The sequence below is a fragment of the Macrobrachium rosenbergii genome, chromosome 4, assembly GCF_040412425.1.
Source record: "Macrobrachium rosenbergii isolate ZJJX-2024 chromosome 4, ASM4041242v1, whole genome shotgun sequence".
In the NCBI taxonomy this organism is placed as follows: Eukaryota; Metazoa; Arthropoda; class Malacostraca; order Decapoda; family Palaemonidae; genus Macrobrachium; species Macrobrachium rosenbergii.
Window position 1 is genome coordinate 1,669,632 of NC_089744.1, and position 22,869 is coordinate 1,692,500.

General features: G+C 36.5%; 2 protein-coding genes across 3 annotated transcripts in view; one reads left to right on the top strand and one right to left on the bottom strand.

Moving 5' to 3' along the window:
- Window positions 1-22,869, top strand: part of LOC136829425 (uncharacterized) — a 268,725-nt gene that overhangs the window by 165,110 nt on the left and 80,746 nt on the right. The gene's annotated exons all lie outside the window — the stretch shown is intronic.
- Window positions 1-22,869, bottom strand: part of LOC136829424 (uncharacterized) — a 149,799-nt gene that overhangs the window by 103,437 nt on the left and 23,493 nt on the right. For both annotated transcript variants that reach the window (XM_067088009.1, XM_067087998.1), the window contains exon 2: window positions 19,016-19,996. In XM_067088009.1, coding sequence (XP_066944110.1) covers window positions 19,016-19,079 — 64 coding nt within the window. In that variant the 5' untranslated portion in view covers window positions 19,080-19,996. The remainder of the gene's footprint in view (window positions 1-19,015; window positions 19,997-22,869) is intronic.

Consider the following 22,869-nt stretch of genomic DNA (forward strand, 5'->3'; position numbering starts at 1 on the left):
AATTCCTTAATGGCTTAATTTTTAAGAAGCAATAGATTACCCTTTCCCTTTTCCTGTCCTTGGGGATTTAAATCGTTCATTACTGACCTCTCTCTCGAAAAAAAATAGAGATAATTCTCTATATTCCATATCTTGCTTAATCTGCTTTTGAAATGTTAGCCGAAAATGACAACCGTTAAAGGTAATTTTTTTTTCTTAAGCCTACTCGATCCAGGTTAATGACTTCACCATATGGTAAATGAAAAGGACAAAGTTAATACCAAATTTCCCCTGAGGTCATTTGGTAATAGAAATAAGTAGGACTAAAACCAAAATATAGTATTCCAGGTTAGTGACATATAAACCAGGTTAATAACTTCACCATATGGTGAATGACAGATCAAAGGGGTTTATAATTTGTGGGACCTATAAATGCGAGGTCTTCCGCGATTGTGGTCAGTCAGTAGAGTCGATACCCAAGTGCTGCTACATTACTTTTCAAGGTTCTCGTTCAAGACACTCAGTGAATTATAATTCTTGGTTTATATATATATATATATATATATATATATATATATATATATATATATATATATATATATATATATATATATATATATATATATACCCACACATGAAGCGTTCGGCGAAGAAGAATAAGAGTAGACCCAGTCGCAGATACGACAAGAGTTATGTAAGTTATGGCTTCACCAAGATCTAAAGACTTCAGATCTTGGGCTTGACGTGGGTTGGAGACGAAAATCAGCCTCAGCCCTTGTGTGTGGCAAGCAAGTAATTGCTTTCAAAAGCAGAACAAGGGTGTCTGAGTAAGCTCAAATTGCTTCTTATGAAATATCGGAAACAATAGCCGTAGAAATGAAGTCTCACACTCTTGCTGAATCTGTTAGTTTGCCCGCTTGTAAAAAGACGGTTAAGACTATTTTAGGAGACGATGCAGAAAAACAAATAAGTAAAATTCTATTATCAAATGATACTGTTCAGAGGCGTATTCTGGGAGATGTGTGTGTCGGGTTTGTAGTGATGGACCTTCCATCGATGAATGGTTCTATTAAAGGGCTTGCATCGTTTATAAAGCAACACCATCCCAACCTTATAACAACTGTTTCTTGCATAGAGAGGCCCTGATGGCAAAAACACTTGGTACTAAATTGAAAGAAGTTTTTGATCAAGTTGTCGTAATGGTGAATGTCATTGAGACTAGACCAGTAAAAGTTCATATATTTGAGCTACTTTTTGAAGACATGGATTCACAACACACACACTTACTTCTGCAATCACAAGTGAGGTGGTTATGCAGAGGTAAAGCACTCTGCCGTGTGCCTGAACTTCTTCAAGAACTATTGGCATTTTTTGAGAAAGAAAATAAAAAGTAAATTTTGTGAACTTCTGAAATGTGAGTTTTGGACTTCAAAAATTGAGATATCTGACCGATATGTGTCAACATTTGAATAGTCTGAACGTGTCCAGGCAAAATGGAAATGAAAACCTTCTCTCATCTACCGACAAAATAAAAGCATTCCAGAAAAACACTAGCAGTCTGGAAAAGAAAAGCTAGTTTAGGATGTGTGGAAATGTTTCCTTTGGTTAGAGAAGGTCATTCAGGCAGTTTAATTCGGGAAGGTAATTTGAACCATTACTTTCCATCAGTAAACACCGAGCAATACGATTGGATTCGCAACCCTGTCAATAACCCTATCATTGACATTTCAACTGATGACGTTGGCTTTTCGTTAACAGAAGATGAGGAGCTGACGACCATATCTACTGATCGTGGCTTCAAGACAATCGTAAGGAGGTGCCCATCGATTAGTTTTGGATTTCAACCAAAGAAGAATACCCTTCAGTAGCTAGGAAAGCTTTGACTGTATTATTGCAGTTTTCCACATCGTATCTCTGTGAACAAGGAATTTCTGTACTAACTAACATTAAATGTAAAAATAGATCAATTATTCAATGCATTGATGAAGAGATGAGAGCATGTCCATCACATATAAGGCCAAACATTCAGAAAATTGCGAAATCTCATCAAGCACATGTTTCACATTAGGATACTTAAACGTAAAACATGTCTAAAGAATAAATGGTTATTTCAGGTACTTTATCATTTTCCTATTTTCAGATTTCATGACTCATTTTTCCATATCAAAATCAAAGATGCGCCCCAGAGTTCTGATTATTTCATAGGTGCGGCCTGAGGTAAAAAAAAAAATGTTTGAGAAACACTGTTCTATCCATTCTATTCACGGGGAAGACTGTTCCTTAGTTTTATGCATTTTAGGGTTTTATTAGATGTTTTAAATAAATAATCGGCTTCCTTTTCTTTTCTTATAGGAATCTTAGGACATGGATCTTCTGTTTCATTCAGTGACTGTTCAGGTCCACTTGTGTAATAGTCTTTCACATATATATATATATATATATATATATATATATATATATATATATATATATATATATATATATATATATATATATATATATATATATATATATATATATATATATATATATATGTATATATATTTGTATATTTCTAACCATACGCTAAAAAGACACGGGTATTTAAGACGTGCTTTTCGGGTATTAAAAACCGCACTGTTTTTTTTTTTTATTCATCTCTATCCAAATTAGCTACATTAGGCGATTTCATTTCTCTTATATCAGAGATTGGCAACTCCCTCGCAGAAGCATTACGGGAAACGTATCATAACACTCTGAAAACTCTCAAAGTTCACCTTTAGAAGTCGAACAAAAGTTAAGTATATCTTAGTTTAACCCGAAGGATTAGACTTATTTTTACGTGGCTAAGAACCTACTGGTTACCTAGCAACGGGACCTACAGCTTATTGTGGAATCCGAACCACATCATGACGAGAAATGAATTTCTATCACCAGAAACATTTGTTGCCTTGGAGTGAATCGGAGAAGTACTTCAAAAGTCTAGAATCCGATAAGTTGGGGGAAGAGGTATACACTTGGAGTTTCAGATCAGATCATTCAGGAAAGGTGCCATAGTGACAGATTCCCTCGTGGATTATATCTTGGTGCCCTGGAGTATATGTACTCTAAATAATGACAAAATTTAAATTAATTTTTTAATAGAAGAAAACCTGAACAAAATGAAGGCTAGTGTCTTTTGAGAAAAGTCTTTTATTCCCACTTATTAATTGGTGATGTCAGGTTTTTTTTCCTGTATTCCATTAAGAATCAGTTTTGCAGTGTGTGCGTGCGTGTGTGTGTGTGTGTGTGTGTGTGTGTGTGTGTGTGTGTGTGTGTGTGTGTGTGCACGGCCGCCTGACACTCAGGCATTCAGGGCGCACGTAAAACATACCCAATTTTCCGTTAGAAAATGAAGGTTCCAAAATCCATATCCGACGTTCTGCCTCCCCGGCTTGATATCGCCGGCCCTTAATTGAAATGAGATATCGTATGATTAATCTCTTGTCAGTACAAGAGATTTCAATCTTATGAGATTGGAAAGCACAAGGAGTAGGAAAACAAAGCCGACCAATCATAGCCAGGAGCCATGTATGACGTCACGAATGCTCCGCAAATCACGGACTGGTGAGCCTTCGATTATAATTGGGGCGAATAGAGTCATTAGGTGGAGGGTATTAAGCTTCAAAAGGGAGGTGGGGGGGGGAGATGGTTAAAACCTGTTGTTAACACTTAACTTTTTCTAGTTTAAACTGGCCTTTTACCAGCACTGGCTCTTGCTCTTGGGCAGCCCGTAACAGTTTATAACTGAGGGTTTTTCCGTAGGGGTTAGTGCCATCACTGCACGCGGACCACTGTAGGCATTACTCAAGATTCTTTGCAGCATCCCTTCGGCCCCTAGCCACAACCCCTTTCATTCCATTTACTGTGCCTGAGTTCATATTTTCTTTCTTCCGCCTTACTTTCCACCATCTCCTCACAATTAATTCACAGTGCAGCTGCGGGGCTTTCCTCCCGTTACACCTGTTTACTGTCAATTTCTGTTTCGGCGCTGAATGACCTCATGCGTCCCAGCGCTTGGCCTTTGGGGTATGTTCTGTGTAAATTAAGGGTTTTGTCCCCTTCTCCACGTCGACAGAGTTCTTCATTGGAGGGGTGGTAGAGCTTTCGGCTGGCACGCTGTTGGCCCAGCGCGCAGCGTTCGACTCTCCGAGCAGCCAATGAAGAATTAGAGGAATTTATTTCGGTGATAGAAAATTCATTTCTCGTCATAATGTGGTTCGGATTCCACATTAAGCTGTAGGTCCCGTTGCTAGGTAACCAGTTGGTTCTTAGTCACGTAAAAATAAATCTCATCCTTCGGGCCAGCCCTAGGAGAGCTGTTAATCGGCTCAGTGGTCTGGTTAAACTAAGATATACTTACTTTTTCTGCCGCCATGTTCAAAGCTGTTCTCATGTTATTTTGCGTCCCATGAAGGAAGGTGAGGATCTTCCATGTCGTTTAAAACTGGAGTGTTTAAGAATGGCGTAGTTTTTAATTACAGTATTTCTTATAAATGCTTCCTTGTTTAACAAAATTGACGATTTTTAATATTGATTATTATTTAGTATAGTTTCGACGTACATGTTGACTATGAATGGTGATTTTCTGTTTCGACAAAATTTACCGTTACCTCTTTATACTTGAAAGTGTTTTCTATCATGGCAATGGAATTTAAATCGTAGGTCACTGTATGTATTAGCTTAAATTTAATTTGCATTGTAATGAATGCTTACAGTGAAAAATTCATGTGTTGTACACATGTAAGTGAGTGTTAAATGAACGTAGAAAGTCAGACATCGTTGTATATAGATCAGGACGTTACGTAACTTCACAGAGCTCTTCTGCTGATTATATACAGTAGACCTTTTAGCTTGAGGATTTGGAAAAGGAAGATATCTGATGTATAGTATATATTTAATCAGAGACGAAAGACTACTAAAATATTTTTTTTTCTTTTTAATGAAAAATTAGGAATGCATTTTATGGCACCGAAAAAAATTGAGAGTCCAAAAGTCAGTTCACCTTGCTTTCCTAAGTATGTGGAAAAGGTAATATAGCAAGTGCCAGGTCAATCGATTTCAAGATATGGTACAAATAAGGATCATAAGACCAGTGACTTTTCGACAGTTTTGGGGGCTATTTTCAAATAGGGACCAGGAAACAAGTGACAGTTCAACAGATTTTATGACAAGGGAAAAAGACTTGTTAGAGGAATCTTATTCTTTTAACTGATTATAGGTTATGAGGAAAAGAAGGCTGATGAAGCAAGTGACCTTTCTTCCAATTTTATGAGTTTGGGCAAAGTATGGTCCAAAGAAAGTGGCGGTCTAACGGATTGTATGATGTAAGACAATAGGACAAGTTTGACCGTCTGATGATTCCATGGTTCATTCAGATAATCCAAATACCTGAAAGTCCAGCAGATTTTACGAAATGTAATGAAAACAGCGATAGGGTATGGGGCTGCTTCATGGATTTATGATGTATTAAAAAAAGTGGTCATAGGAGATTTAATATGAGGTGAATGCTGATCCAAAACGGGTGAGAGTCCAACAGATTTGGTGATGTAGGGTAAATATCGGTTAAAAGTGACTGTTTTATATTTTGGTCTTTTCTTTTTCTTGTTTCTGATATAATTCCATCTGTTCCCTACGACTAGCGTAGTGCTTTGGTGATATCAAATCTCTCTAACCTTCATTTGCGCTGCTTTACCTTGGTTTTAGAGTTGTTTGCGCGAACTGGACAGTGTATTGCAAAAGACCGCTCTGTTTAGTTCATTAAATGATACAGTCGCATTGTTATCGTTCTCCTGTGTTCTTTTGTTTGTTTTTGTTTGTCTGCAAACAATAGTTCCCGAAACACTCTCCGCGGATTTGAGCCAAATTTAGAGCAAGTACTCCACGATACCAAGATTTACTTGACTAGTTTTGGTGAAATTCGTAGCCGGTGTTTCGTCATGTCCTTAATAGCCAAAGAATTTATTTCAGGGTTGTTGACAACAAATGAAGTCATTCATAGTTCATATAGCCTTATTTTCTATTTTTTTTATTACTTGTTCGATGTACTAATGTCGAAGTACAATTCGAATTTAATTATTTTTATTCTCAGAATATTTGAGTATCTAAAACACTGTCCTGTCCTTTCCCTTATTATTATTATTATTATTATTATTATTGCTGTCTTGTAATTAATTACCTTACACCTTGCAAGTAGCATTAACATCATGATGGCTAAGTTCGTCCTCTGGAAACAACTGGTACGTTCTTTGCCCTTATCAAGGGCTCACGAGGAGCTTCACCAAGAAAAAAAAAAAAGAAGTCTTTCTGTTTAACTTGCTGAGCCTGGTGATATAGCTTTCGGTCGACCTCAGCATTTAGTTAAGTGTGCCCCCTCGAGTAAGGTCCAAAGAGAAGGGGAGGATCTCTCTATTCCCCTAACCCCCCCGTCTTGTCTTGATCCGTCCTTTTCCTTACGTTCCATCCTTCCACCTTTTGTTTACGTACATCTTATTCATCTTTTATTTTCTTTTCTAACTGGAGAAGGAATGTTACCCGGAAATGACGAAAGAGTGATCGAGACTTCTTTAATGCGCCATCATCGTTTTATTACTCTCTGTCGTTTTTAAGATAGAAACGCCTGCTCTACTCTCTCTCTCTCTCTCTCTCTCTCTCTCTCTCTCTCTCTCTGAGGTGACAATTAGACGTCCAGCAAAATTATATATATATATATATATATATATGTGTATATGAAGTGTTTCTGGGCCTGCGCTAAAATCCGCAAGATACTGTCGTATTGATTGCTTTCATAACGAATTTTTTTTTTATTTGTTTTCTGTGCTTTTAATGTTTCAGAGGGACCAGGTGATACAGCTTCTTTCTGAGATGTAAAGGAAAGACCTGTTTTTGTTTAAATCAGGCCTTTTCTAGTTTTATTTGTATTTATGTTATCGGTTTGATTATTCTACGCAGTCTTGTCTGGGTGAAGGCTCTGTAGTGCTAATGTTAGTGGTATATTGAGATTTTAGTTCTGCAACATTTATGTACATTTTTTAAGATGCTTTTCGATACACGCATTTGATTGTCAGCAAATACGTTTATGTTTAGTTTTTGTCTCGCTGAAATTATCAATTTAATAACCAGGAATTATCATAGTTAAAATGATTCTTGGTTATTGATTATTTTTTCCTGTACATTTTTTTTTCTCAAGATAACCGAATTACCATAAAACAATAATTTTATTAAATTTCCTCCCAACAGAGGATTGCCATAAGATTCATGTTGTGTCATTCGACTGGGAAGAAGTGGGCGCTCTCTCTCTCTCTCTCTCTCTCTCTCTCTCTCTCCCCCCTTTTTTTTCTCCTTCCAGCACAAATGATGTCTCGTATTTCGTTGACATTCTGCCGCTTGGAAACTTGATAAGGTGACTCATAGTGTACCAAGAGCCTTTGCCTATTAGCATTCAATCTAACCGTTGCTCACTAAGACCAGGGTCAATCTTTCTTCTTTTCAAAAGTGACTCTCTCTCTCTCTCTCTCTCTCTCTCTCTCTCTCTCTCTCTCTCTCTCTGAAGCACAGTTCAGGAACGAAGCCATTCCCGTTACATTTCAAAGTGATGCTGATCTCTCTCACGTTTGAAGTGAATTTTGAATTGTCACAGTTGTCAGTTGTCATTAATTTTATAGCTGTTTTTTCATACAGACTTTAGCATACAGATATTAATTGCATTAGAAGAAAGCTGTTATGTAATATCATAATACAGTTTTCTTTCCTTTCAAAATGTAGCTGTTTACATTAGCGTCAGAATTCAAATAATCTTATTTTTTCAACATTGATTTGCTTCTGTCAGTTTCCAAATACGAATGTCATAGACTGTTTTATCAATGTCATAATGAATATTTTCTCATTTATTTCAAAGGCATCTCCTTTTAACAAATTTTGATTAACATTTGTAATGAAAAGTTGTTTTATTTCTGTGTAATCAAAGTACCGAAAAATATGATGTTGAAAAGTTTTTTTTTTTTTTTTTTTTTCATACAGTTAGATGTTTATTATGGTTATGTATCTGAACTAATATACCTGCAAAGTCAACAGTGATTTTCATCTTTGGTTAAGTAATTATTTAACGGAGTCGTTACTTTTTTTTTTTTTAAAGCATCTGTTTAATGTCCTAAATAAACTTTCATGGCCTTCCTTTGTTGCAATCTCAGACTTGTTTTCTTTCGTAATTACTGGCCTTTCGAAATTCAGTTCTCTACGTGTAAGGTATTCAGACAGTACGATAATAGCTTTATAAAATAAGGATATGTATTGCTATAAATAGTTTAGGAATTGACAAAAGAGAATTGTATACCTCTTGCGGATACCTGTATACAGTATATCACACTAACTTTTATTTCATCTTATTGTTGAAATAATGACGAGTGAGAAAAAAAAGTTACTAGTCTCAGGTTTATCGACGTTGATGTGTACTCTGAAACCTTAGATAACTTGCATCTCTCATATCAAGTATGCCATTATTATCTTTATGACGCTGTAAGCCTTCGTATTGTCCCGTTTAACCAGAACCTATCTTTACTAACTCTCCATGAATACCTGATGAGCCATTGTTATGCTTTACCTTGAAAGAATTCTGGGAATTGAAGCGTTCATTTCATTTATATCGGCCTTGGAGGAAATTTGTATGCCCAATACGGAAAATGGGTTTTAATAGGGTTTTGCTGGTTAACTAGAAAAATAGAAACATCTTTAATAACTATATATTCTTAGTTATTACTTCAAGTAGTTTTTTTTCTGGCATACCTGGAAGAAGAATCGTATTTAAAGAATTTGTCCAACAGTTGTTTCAAATTCTAGCTACAGTAAAAACTTTTGATTAAAAAAAAGGGGGCACTTTGTAACTAAACACTTTTCCACTTTAGACAGACTTATATTTTAGTAGCACAGAGTTCCTGTTTGGTTATCAAATTTCATATTTCATAAGAGCGAAAATTCATTTATTCGTTTCCTGTTGCTCTGATTCTTCTGCCATTGTATTCCCAGTCCGAACTTGAAAAAACGTCTCTACCTTTCACATCATCGGGTAGTCTTTATGTATTCTTGTCTGAAACTGAATTTGAATATTTCTGTATTTTGTCACGTTTTGCTCCCCCGTGCGTTTTTTCGCTTGTCTAAACTTTTAGAATATTCCATGTAAACTTTCTGATGTGTTCATTAGCATTATTTTATCAATCTGGCCTTGAAGATTTTTTCACGAATTCTTACTTTTATTTAGTCAATATATTTTTATTAATACCACATGCTTTAGATCTTTTGTACTATCATCATAGGGTCCCAGATCTGTGTTTTGTATGTTGGCCACATCTTTGCACCCACATCTGGACAAGTTTCATTATTTTCCAGCAACGATAATTATGATTTAGGTCACCGTCGTAAAGTACAGTACTCCTGTAGGACTTATTTCAACGAGGTAGCTTGTAGTGCCCTTTTTTCAAAGAACTAGCACTTGGTACTTGCTTTGTAGAGCGTCAGTCCCACATGTTGCTTAGGTTCCGTGAGTTCACAGTGCCAGCGCCACAGGTCTTCCATTCTCTTTAAGTGAAAAACTGTGGAACGATTTTCATGGCAGTCTTATTAATGCTGATGCCCATAAGTTCAAGAGAGGCTAAAATTGATACTTTAAAGCTCTGTGTGGCATTGTATTAGTTTTCCTTGCTTATAATGCCTATTAGTTTATTTATATATTGGTATTGGTTGATTTTCTATATTACAAGAAAGAAACTTCAGTTGGAAGTTTTGGAAACAAACTTGGTAACGCCTGGGGATGTTTCAAGTTGGTCAGGTTAGTGTTTTCCTATGAGTTGTGTTTCGCATATTTCCCTATTTTTTATGGCATTTATATTCCGTGGAATCTTATTTGCAAGTCGATGGCGTTTTGGCCTTGTTTAATATGAATATTTACACATTTTGAATAATAATAATAATATACGTTCGTCAGTAAGTCCTTAAATCTACTTGCCTGCCTATTCCTCCATCAGCTTACAGTTATTTCTCAGTGCTTTCTTACTGGCCTCGCTAAGGATTTTTCTCCCTTTTAAAAGAGTAGGTTAAGCCTTATTTTCTTCTCCTTTGTTTTCACCGATTATCCCACTTACTTACAATTATTTCCGTCCAGCTAGCAACCAGGATATCCTTCTTGCCTTTTATTATTAATGAATATCCTTCTTGTGCTCTCGAGGCTTCATTCATATAAATTTCCTTCACTTTCTTTTCCTTACTAATTAGCTCATCTTTTACCCCATGTTTCGGGAACAAATAACATCTTTATTTGTCCGTATTATCGACTTTATAAGATAATGAAAAATTTGTCTCGGCTTTGTATTTTTGTCTTTGTGTCCATTCTGCTTCAGTCTGCAGCCAGTATTGTCTTGGTCACTGGGATTAACATATTTCCTGTTAAAGATATTTCAACGATCCCAGTCGCCTCTTTCGTATCTGATGCTTTTCACATCGCTCAGACTTTCAGTTAAAAAAAAAAAAAGAATGTGCCAGGCGAGTTAGTCTTTTCTCAGACAAAGCTGTCTGAACAGCAGGTTAATAGATCACGCATAATGAGGTGTTCCAGCACAAATTGAAAAATTATGACAGATCAGAATTTATCAAAATGAATATAGGTAATGTTGGTAACTGTGGATTATACGCAAAGGGGCGGGAGGGGTAGAAGGAAGGGAATCTATCTTGCGAACAGGGGGCGTAAAAGGCAAGAAAATCCTAATGAAACGACCCCCACCGAAAAAAAAAGTGATAAACGATGTTCAGTAGAGGCTTAGGGAAGATTAGATTGCTGACCAGCCAAAGTTATTATATCATTATTATGATTGAAAGAGAAACCCACAAGATTCCTGTGTATAACTTGTTTACTTGTAAATATTTACATATTACTTTAATCTCGAGTACTTTCAGGTCCTAACTGTGACCCTTTTTCAAGAGATGTGAAGGTAGTCAGGCTGGTTCAAGGCCCAGCAATCTTCTGGAACTTCTTCTCCCTCTGCTGTCATTTATATGATGGCTGTCCTGGTTTCCTTTCTCTTGAGAGTTGTTAATCTCCTCCTGTCGGTCTGATTTCCTGAACTGATGGTCAGTGGGGTTAACCCTTGTGGTAAGAGAGGTCACCATCGGTCTGTTTGGCAGGAGACCTGACCTCCAGGTCAGAAGGGTCAATGGTGACCACTCACTTACCACAAGGGTTAATCCCACTGACCATCAGTTCAGGATATCAGACCAACAGGAGGAGATTAACAACTCTCAAGAGAATGGAAACCAGGACAGCACAGGGAGAACATTCCAGAAGATTGCTGGGCCTTGAACCAGCCTGACTACCTTCACATCTCTTGAAAAAGGGTCACAGTTAGGACCTGAAAGTACTCGAGATTAAAGTAATATGTAAATATTTACAAGTAAACAAGTTATACACAGGAATCTTGTGGGTTTCTCTTTCCATCTTCAGAAGAAAACTGAAAGAAGTTTTTGTTTGGTTCATTATTTTGATTATTATTATTATTATCATTATTAGACCTTATTCGGGAAGCAACGTTGGTGGTTATGATCAGCCACAAGTTTATTTAGATCCAACTGTTTGGTCAGAAACGTAGAAACTATAATAAAAATGACATTAATATACTCAACCATTTTACTAAGGGATTCAGAACCGATGAAACACGGTTTTTTGGCAACAACTTTTCCTCAAAGCCTCGGATAAAGGTGAAAGTTGACAAGTGTATATTTTATAACCCTATCTAATTTGTGCAAGTATTATCTAGCCTAAGTTCAATAGTTTTGATATTTATTGAGTAAAATGAAGTCGCTGATGCCGGACCCGAGAAAATCACAGACAAGGATCCTAAAACAATTCGTGACGTAAACATAAAATGACGTCATGAGGCTCCACCCATCCACCAGGTAGGTGGTGAATGGATATGCCTACACAGTCTAGGACTTCAACAAATTCGATAATGGCTAGCCCAGGTTATGGAATTGTCGCTGTGGTTGCAAGACTGCATTTGTGCTATGGCTTGCCACTTTGTATACAAGCGAGAAGACCCATGGCAAGTTTTACTATAGCGTGAGTAGGTAATTATTTCTATAGTGGGTAATAGTCACCTGGCCACCCCAGAAGTGTGGGCAGGAGCTGTTAGATAATTACGTCATTCTGAGGAATACTGGAAGTTGGACAATATCCATGAGAGCGTGGAACCAGTCATCATTGACACCGCAAGCGACGATAAGAACTGTGATGATGACCTCTTCCTCGAGAGTGACGACTAAGACATTTTGTTGATGAATTATGTATAGTGTTATACATTTTATTTGTACATCTAAAACATATTTATTAAACCACAATGATTGTAACAATAGGTTCCACATTCAAACTGATTTCAATATATTTTCCTTCTCATGCATATCAGTATAAATCTTGTTACATTTGATTGATATTAAGTAGGTAAACAATAGCTTGCCATCAAAATCTTGACTTCTACCATTACCTTTTATTTGCAGCGAGTATACGAGCGCTGTTTAGGGTGCTGTATATATAAATAAAAGAACAAGAAAAGCAGTGGGTTACATTAACCGAAATGAAACAATGGCATTGACCTTTACGAACAATTGAGGGAAATGAGATCATTGATTTGAATTCTACTTCTTGACTGCTCCTGACTTGCTGCAAATAGAAGGCTATAGTGTCGAAAACTGAGGTAAGAAAAAAAAAAAACGGATTGTCTTTGTGTTTGAATAGAAGTGATCTAAAAATAAGCTACTGTTCATTATGTGGGTGAATTACATACACTGAACTATTTGTAAAGTAGAAGCAATACGAGTATCAAGAATTTGGAAGAATTCCAAGCTGACAACTGCTGTGGAAGTTGCGATGAAACCTCCAAAAATAATAATAATAATAATAATAATAATAATAATAATAATAATAATAATAATAATAATAATAATAATACACCAAGTAAAGCAAATGCCCAACTGGAAAGCCCCAGGTCCCAATGAAGCCCATGCATACTGGCTCAAAAACTTCAAGGCCCTACACCCACAAATAGCAAAACAACTCCAACATTGTATTACAAACCACCATGTGCCCAAATGGATGACCACAGGGAGAACATCCTTAGTACAGAAAGACAAGAACAAGGGAAATATAACAAGTAACCAAAGGCCTATCACCTGCCTACCAATAATGTGGAAGTTACTAACAGGTATCATCAGTGAAAGATTATACAACTACCTTGAGGATACAAACACTATCCCCCACCAACAGCAAGGCTGCAGAAGAAAGTGTAGGGGCACAAAAGATCAGCTCCTAATGGACAAAATGGTAATGAAGAATAGTAAGAGAAGGAGAACCAACCTACGCATGGCATGGATTGACCACAAGAAAGCCTTCAACATGGTACGGCACACGTGGCTAATAGAATGCCTGAAAATATATGAGCAGAGGAAAACACCATCAGCTTCCTTGAAAATACAGTGCACAGCTGGAACAGGGAAATTACAGGCTTTGGGATAAGACTAGCAGAGGTTAACATCAGGAGAGGGATCTTTCAAGCGACTCACTGTCCCCACTACTCTTTGTAGTAGCCATGAATCCTATGACAAAAGTACTGCAGAAAATGGATGCTGGGTACCAACTCAAGAAAGGAGGCAACTGAATTGACCATCTGATGTTCATGGACGACATCAAGCTGTATGGTAAGAGCATCAAGGAAATAGATACCCTAATCCAGACTGTAGGATTGTATCTGGGAACATCAGGATGGAGTATGGAATAGAAAAATGTGCCTTGGTCAACATACAAAAAGGCAAAGTAACAAGGACTGAAGGGATAAAGCTACCGGACGGGAATAGCATCAAACACAGATGAGACAGGATACAAATACCTGGGAATAATAGAAGGAGAGGAAATAAAACACCAAGAGATGAAGGGCACAATCAGGAAAGAATATGTGCAGAGACTTAAGGCAGTACTCAAGTCAAAACTCAATGCCGGAAACATGACGAAAGCCATAAACACATGGGCACTACCAGCAATCAGATACAGTGCAGGAATAGTGGAGTGGTTGAAGACTGAACTCTGCAGCATAGACCAGAAAACTAGAAAACACATGACAGTATACCAAGCACTACACCCAAGAGCAAATACAGACAGACCATACATAATACGATAGGAAGTGGGGAGAGGACTACTAAGCATAAAGGACTGCATCAACATCGAGAGCAGAGCATTGGGGCAATATCTGAAAACAGTGAAGATGAGTGGCTAAGGAGTGCATGGGAAGAAGGACTGATAAAAGTAGACGAAGACCCAGAAATACAGAGACAGGAGAATGAAAAACAGAACAGAAGAATGGCACAACAAACTATTGCACGGGCAGTACATGAGACAGACAGAAGACCTGGCCAGCGATGAAACATGGCAATGGCTACAGAGGGGAGAACTCAAGAAGGAAACAGAAGGAATGCTAACAGCAGCACAAGATCAGGGCCTAAGAACCAGATAAGTCCAAAGAACAGTAGATGGAAATAACATCTCACCCATATGCAGGAAGCGCAATATGAAAGACAAGACCATAAACCACATAGCAAGCGAATGTCCGGCACTTGCACAGAACCAATACAAAAGAGGGATGATGCAGTAGCAAAAGCCCTCCACTGGAGCCTGTGCAAGAAACACCAGCTAGCTTGCTGGTAAGAACACCAACCTGAGGGAATGATAGAAAATGATCAGGCAAAGATCCTCTGGGACTATGGTATCAGAACAGATAGGGCGATACATGCCAATAGACTAGATGTAACGTTGATTGACAGAATCAAGAAGAAAGTATCTCTCACTGATGTGGCAATACCATGGGACACCAGAGTAGATGAGAAAGAAAGAAAAATCGACCTGAAAATCAGAATAAGAAGGATATGTTATATGCCAGTGGAAATTGTACCCATAATCATAAGAACACCAGGCATGATCCAAAGATCCCTGAAAAGGAATCTGGAAAGACTAGATGCTGAAGTAGCTCCAGGACTCATGCAGAAAAGTGTGCTACCTGAAACAGCGCATAGAGTGAGAAAAGTGATGGACTCCTAAGGAGGCAGGATGCAACCTGGAACCCCACACTGAAAACCACCCAGTCGAATAGGATGACTGTGATAGACAAAAAAAATAATAATAATAAAATTATTGAGAATGATAATGCAATCAAGGGGACAATGACAAATCCTGCTCGCCATCATTGATATCGCTGAAGCCTAGGATGGGTACTAATATCCAAGGCCAAGGGAGACAAGATCTACCCAAGGGTCTACCCAATTGGGTGGAGTCGCCTCCCACCTGGGGTAACTACGTAGGCGATGACATATCTTAGAGGCACCTGCTCATTACGGCAGTTCACCTGCTGACGCAATAAGGTGGACAAAGCTCTGCCTACATGAGGGATTTGGGGGGAAGTGAACAGACCTTGTCTTTCTCTTGGCCTTATTAATATCAGTTAGTGAATATGTCATCAGCAAGTGGGCAGAGCCACAGGGAAGAGACTTTTTCCCCATATGAAAGCTCCTCTTCACTGAGGGTGGAGCCTCATGACGTCATATTTAACGTCACTATTGTGTTCAAAACCCTTACCTGCGATTTTGTTGGCTCTGGCATAGGAAACACACTTTTATTCTGATAAGTACCAGAACTGTTGAACTTAGGTACTAAGTAATAGTTGCAAAAATTAGGTAGGGTTATAAAATATACACTTGCCAACTTTCACTTTTATCTGATGCTTTGATAAAAAGATGTTGCCGAAAAACCGCGTTTCATCGGCCCTGAATCCCTTTGTAGGTCGGTTACAGAGACATCATTCATAATATGGTATAAATACATACATACATACTGTATATATATATATATATATATGTATGTTTTATATATACATATGTATGTATGTATGTATATATATATATATATATATATATATATATATATATATATATATATATATATATATATATATATATATATAGTCATTCTGTAGTTTATGGATGTTAATGCTCATGCATAAGGTTAAGAAAAGTTGTAATGATATTTATAAGATATGATGCACCGTTGCTTTAACTTTTTTTTTTATTTTGATGAAGCTCACTCCTGTTATGCAAAATGTTGTACATTTATATTTATAAGATTTGATAACTGTTTCTTCGTGACTTTCTTTATGATAGTGTACTTATTATTGATATTTTATTTCTTGGGAGCTTGTTTTACGTATTGAAGGTTTTTGTCTAGTTTTATATGAATGCATATTCGTGTTGAAAGATGTACACAAAGAAACACCAACCCACTCATAAGATAAAATATATATATATATATATATATATATATATATATATATATATATATATATATATATATATATATATATATATATATATATATAAAATAAAAGGAGCCCATAAAAGCGCCAAAATGTAGAAAGTTAATGCTATATTTCGGAGAACAACTGTCTCCCTCTACAGGCAGATAAAGAATGAAATGAGATTTACAGAAAAGCGGTATTTATACCAGGAGGTCCAGAGGTTAGCATTACGTCAGTCCAGTTGACAATTTCTCATGATTCTTCTTAATCGTTGGTTGGAGGAAGATTTTATCTATAATATCTGAGTCCCAAGTTTCTTTTGAGAGGTTCATCATATTTCTTTGTTTAATCAATGCTGATTCTACCATCTGGCTTTTGAACCGACAATTGCTGCTATAAATTATACATAAATATTCCAGTTTATTTTGTGATTATGGTTATTTATGTGGATAAAAATAGCTGAGCTCTGTTGGCCATACCTAACTGAACGTTTATGTTGTATTCATCTCTGGGGGAGTGATTTACCTGTAAAACTGATGTAGGATTGGTCACAGTCGAGGCAAGGGATTTTGCATACTCCTGTGTCTTTGGGGACTGGCTTTTGCTGGACATTAATCTGGGATTTGGCTAAGGTATTTGGGTAGGTAAAATCTAAAGGGTTAGAGTTTCCTAGTGTCTGTGTCAACGTCTTAATCCTGTCCAGGTGTGGGATTTTGATTTTATTGTTGGGCTTCTCTCTAGTCTTGTTTGGAGGGGGATGGTTGAAGATAATGTTAACTTTATGGATTGCTTTCTCAATTATATGGTCGGGTACTTTATCGATGATAGTTGCTTACGGATTAGTTCAAAATCTTTTTCCAGGAGATCTGGGGAGCAAATCCGTAAGGCTCTTAAGAATAAATTGCTGGCTACGCCAGTCTTGATAGAAATGTCAGGATTAACTAAAATAGTGGTTGTACATATGAAAGTGAAAATGTTGGTGTTCTGTATACGGTAAATTTGTATTCTGCCGTGTTTCTAATTATTAAAACTTCAAGAAAAGGAATTTTGTTGACTGTTTCCCATTCAACTTGAAACTTGATGCTGGGCACTAATGCATTTAATTTAGAAAGAAATTCGTTGAAAATGCCCCATCTATTATCCCAAAATTTTAGGATATCATCTACACATCTCATCCACAGCATATCTATAGATTTTATTGCATTTATTATTATAGTTACAAAATATTCCATGTATAGATTGACTAAAACAGGAATTGAAGGGCTGCCCATGCTGCACTCGAATTTTTGTTAATAGAATGATTCCCCGAATGAAAAGACATTGTTTGATACACATAATTCAGCTAACTTTATTACTTTATCTAGGGCTAGTGGGAAATTATCTGAATAAGGGGCTATTTTTTTTTCCCTCAAAAATTGTAGAACGTCGTGTAGCCTACTGGTACTTTTTTGAATAGGGAATCTACATCTAAGCTTAAAAGTTTTATGTTGTGAAGTGGTGTATGTGCTTCTTTGAAAGCTCCAGCACTTGAGATAATAGGTCTGAATAGAAGATTATCTTTATGAGTTTTGGGAAGGCCATAAAAGGAAAGTAGTTTTGGGTTAATGACTTTAAATTTCTCCTTTAGTTCAATTCTGTTTTTGTCTTTGCCAATTAATCTTACTTTTCTGAAAAATTCTGTGGGGACTATTGGAGGGGAATTTTTGTTAAATAACCATAATCACAGAATAAACTGGAATTTGTCACCCATAATTTATAGCAGCAATTGTCGGTTCAAAGCCAGATGGTAGAATCAGCATTGATTAAACAAAGAAATACAATAAACCTGTCAAAAGGCGCTTGGGACACATATATAGATAAAATCTTCCTCCAGCCAACGATTAAGAAGATTAAGGAGAAAAGGAGAAATTGTCAACTGGAGTGACGTAACGGTTGACCTCTGGATCTCTTGGTATAAATACCGCTTTTCTGTAAATATCATTTCATTCATTATCTGCCTGTAGAGGAAGACAGTTGTTCTCCGAAATATAGCATTAACTTTCTACATTTTAGCGTTGTTATGGGCTCCTTTTATCAGATGGAATTCTGTTTTAACAGAAAATATTTCATAATCATATACTGTGTGTATATATATATATATATATATATATATATATATATATATATATATATATATATATATATATATATATATATATATATATATATATATAACTTTGACTTTAAGAGTCTCAAAAGTCAAAGTTATATTCCATGTGTTTTTAATTTGTAATATATATATATATATATATATATATATATATATATATATATATATATATATATATATATATATATATATATATATATATATATATACATATATATATATATATATATATATATATATATATATAGTACACACATATATATATATGTATGTATATATATACTGTATATACATATATATATATGTAATATATATACATATATATATCATTACACTCATTATCTAGTTCGTTTAACAATAAACCCACTCCGCATCTCACATTGTACATTCTAATAAGAGACAACACGAAAGAAACATTTAAGATAATAAAACAAATTAGGGAGATCGTCCAAACCTACACGAAACGTTCCCCCCTTCATCGGGTGCATCATTGCCTTACCTTTCTGGTACTGAGCGACTCGAGCGTAGGCGTTCTTCTTAGATTTGGAACCCTTGCAGCCCATCCTGGCTCCTCCCACTTTTCACATGACGTCACCAGAGCGAGGGTGAAGGGAAATATCAGGTGAGAGCGTGCGCTGGACGATGTGTAGAATGATCTTCCGAATATCCCTCGAAGACTGTAATCAAACTTTTTCTTTCTTGAATTTCGGTTTTTTCCTGGTTCTTCCTTTTTATTTTTTTTTTTTTTTTTTTTGTTTCGAGACTCGAACACTTTTTGTTAAACGGGTTTCCTTAAACTCTTTTAGTCTCTTGTCCTTCTATTTTTTTTTCTTTTTGGGAATACAGATTCTTTCTTTTCTTTTATTTCATTTCTTCCTCTTCGGGAGAGTGAGGGATTTCATAGGGTTTCTAAAACAGAATGGTGGAGGTGGGCGTATTATGGCAGAGTAGACACCATGAGCGGGAAACCTATTAAGTAGTTATGTAGTTTTGAAAGCTAATGCACTGATTGAAATAATTTGTTGTGCACATTAGTTGTGTGAACTGAGTAGAAATCTTTGTCGAGTATACGTCAGTGTTCAGTTGTTGTAAGTAGATTGTAAGTTAATTGTAACTGGTGTAGGACAGTATTAGCATAATTGTACGCGTAATCTGAATCTGTTAGTATAGCAATGTGCTCTCAGTAATCAGATATTCCCCAGGTGTGTTTTGTCATTGGAAAAGTGTAACGGAGATGCGACCTATGTAAGGAAAGTAACGAAGAAAGTGTAAATAAGATAAATATAAGGCACAAGGAGAGAGGAGGATCAGCTGAGAAAGGACCAGTACGGTTAATTAGGTTGAAGAAGGTTATCTGTCGAAAAGGGAAGATTCAATTGAATTCACTGGAGACGCTTTACTTCACAGTTCTCGGGAGCTTTGGTCGCTGTCTCGAGAGAAATCACACTTCTCCCTCTAAGATCGGTTTATTTCCTTCACTCTGCAAGAAGAAGAAAAATTGATGGGGGAAATGGCACTATTGTCATCATCAAACACAAATGAACTCTTATCACTTGGTTTTTCGGCGTTCGATTTCAGACGATTTTCTCAATGGAAGTTTTTGCTCTTGTGTCGTTTACCAGAGAAAATGGTTCCCGTGACGCAAATCCTGACTTCACTAATATTCGTTAGGTTACTGTCGCCCGTGCATGCCTTTTTTTTTTCAGTCAGTCACTGCCATCTACGTTATCTCTTTGTGGTCTCAATACAAGCAGTTTCCATGGGATGTGCATTCGGCTAATAGCATGTCTCCTCAATAAATCGTATGGAATGTATCTTAAGGACTGTGTATCTAATATTCACCACATTCGACATGATTGATTTATGAAATTTCGGCTGTAAAACCAAACACTGGGGCGCTTTCAGCCATTCAGCGCTGAAGACTGAAAAGAGCGAGTTGAAGTGCTTGAACAGCAAGATGGAGGTCAAGTTAAGGGCTGAAAAGTGGGTGCAGTTAAGGGCTTTGGTAATGCATACAGTGCGCCACGTGAGGTGCACTGACGGCACTGACTCCCCTGCGGGGCATGATCGATATGTAAGTCCATTATCCAAACAGTTAGATTACATTGACCCGACGCTGAATGGTCTCCCCGGCCCTAGTGCTGGGCCATATTGCCAAAATTTCACACACTCAATCTTAAAACTGGAGTGACATGACTTATTTTAACCTCATTTCAGAATAATAATAATGAACATTGTAATCTTTATCACTTGATTCTGCATATCGTTATGGGCACCGTAAACGTTAAAATGTTATTCAGTGTGTCGTAAATGTCGGTGAATGACTCTGTACCCGTACTCCTCATTATTTATAATAAACCATGCCGCTAAAAACAGTATCTTGGTTGTGAATATATCGCTTAATCGCTTCACTCAGAGGAATGTTGTGGCTATATTCAGTGGTTTCGTATTCAGGATAATACTTTTCAAAACAAGAGGATTTCGTGCTTAGCCTTGTGACAAGGTGAACGTCCCTCGATTCCCAAAAAGCTTAAACAATCCAGCTTAAGTTCTTACAGTTCGAATTGTAACCTGCTTTAGTATGTCAGTGGAACGATTACCAACTCAAATATTACATGGCAATAGTAACCAGCATTTGAAAAGTAACCAGATTTTGAATAATAACCGGCTCTAGAACGTAGATGGAATAGGCTAATAACCAATTCTGTGTTGTCACTGAAATAACAACCAACTCTATTACATTACTGGATTGATAGTAAGCCCTAATGTCAAGGTATTGTCACTAGGATAATAATTAGACGTGGTATATCAATGGAATACTGAAGAACTCGGGTCATCCAAATAATGATTCTAAAAGAAAATTATTAGTGCTTTCCTGATAAACAACTCCGGAACATCACTCTAATACAAATCAACTGTAGTATGTCTTTGGCGCAATAACCAACTTCAGTATGTCCCTGAAATATTTACAGGCTTTAATATGTTACAAGTACAACTGGAATAGTAACGGTCTTTAGCGTATCACTGGTACAAAATCAGCTTCAGTACCTCAGTGGAATAATAATGAAATCCATCATGTCAGCATTATAATTAATAGTTCCATTCTGATAATAACAAAGTTGCACATCAGTTATGACATAATGAACTCTATTACACAGCAACTATAATACTTCCCTGGATGAATAACCAACACGAGTTCATCTCCTGAATAATAACTAGAGCTTTGCACTGGATTAATAATAGACTCAGTGCATCATTGAAATAATAGCAGCAGTACAACCCTGTAATAATAGTCAGCAATGGTTTGTCTACGGAAAAAATAGCTTTATATTCAACTTAAAACACTAGGTGACTCTAATAAGTGACTGGAATAGTAATTAGCTTTTCTTTCTCTCTCTTTCATGCTGTCGCCTTAAAGCGTCATTGATTGAATGGTTGCCTTAGATTTGCATCGCCGTAAAGAACTTCATGTCAAGCAGGACTTCTTGCGTGTATATTACATTGCAGAAATAAAATCTGTACATTGTCATTGTATGCAAACATAGCATTTCCCTCGTAGATGAATTTAGTTACTAGAGTTTGATGATCACTTGTAGAATAATGCAGAGTAAAACCTGTGCATAATTCGACAAATTATGAACATCAAACTACGTTTAACAAAGCAGTATATAAAATTAGTCAACAGATGCTTAGCAATTTACGGGCTGCTGAAGAGTAAGAGCTTGTGCCAACACACGGCTGGCTTAATCTGGATAGACAGATGGATGGCTTAGAACTGAAAGTAGCTCACTTTATATTCAGTATTCGTAATCAGTTGATTATTTAATTATTATCATTGGACATTATACAAATAATTAGAAAATTATTTTTCGATAGTGGTAAGTATTTTCGAAATGCTCAGTGGACAATGAACATGAGAAACTATTCAATAAATGACTTGTATGTAAGTTTTTTCAACAAATTGCTATTATTCAGCATCATTTAACAAATGATAAGCATTAAGAACTATTTTGAATTAGCTAGAGTGTAACTTAGAAACATTCAGCGTCGTTCAAAAGCTTTCCTACAAACTCCGTAATCTTGGACCAAAGACCTTTCCCTGGGTCGGCCATTTAGTCCAATTTAAGAGAGCAGGTCAGTAACCTTGCCTTCGCCACGCCTCATTGCATCACGAGAGAGAGACATACACACAGAGAGAGGGCCAGTTCATGATAATGGCATGTGAATTACATCGTACTTATTATTATTATTATTATTATTATTATTATTATTATTATTATTATTATTATTAAAATACTCGTGTGTGTGCAAAGTCTTTGATACATTTTCAGTTCCATATGAAAATGTTTGAGA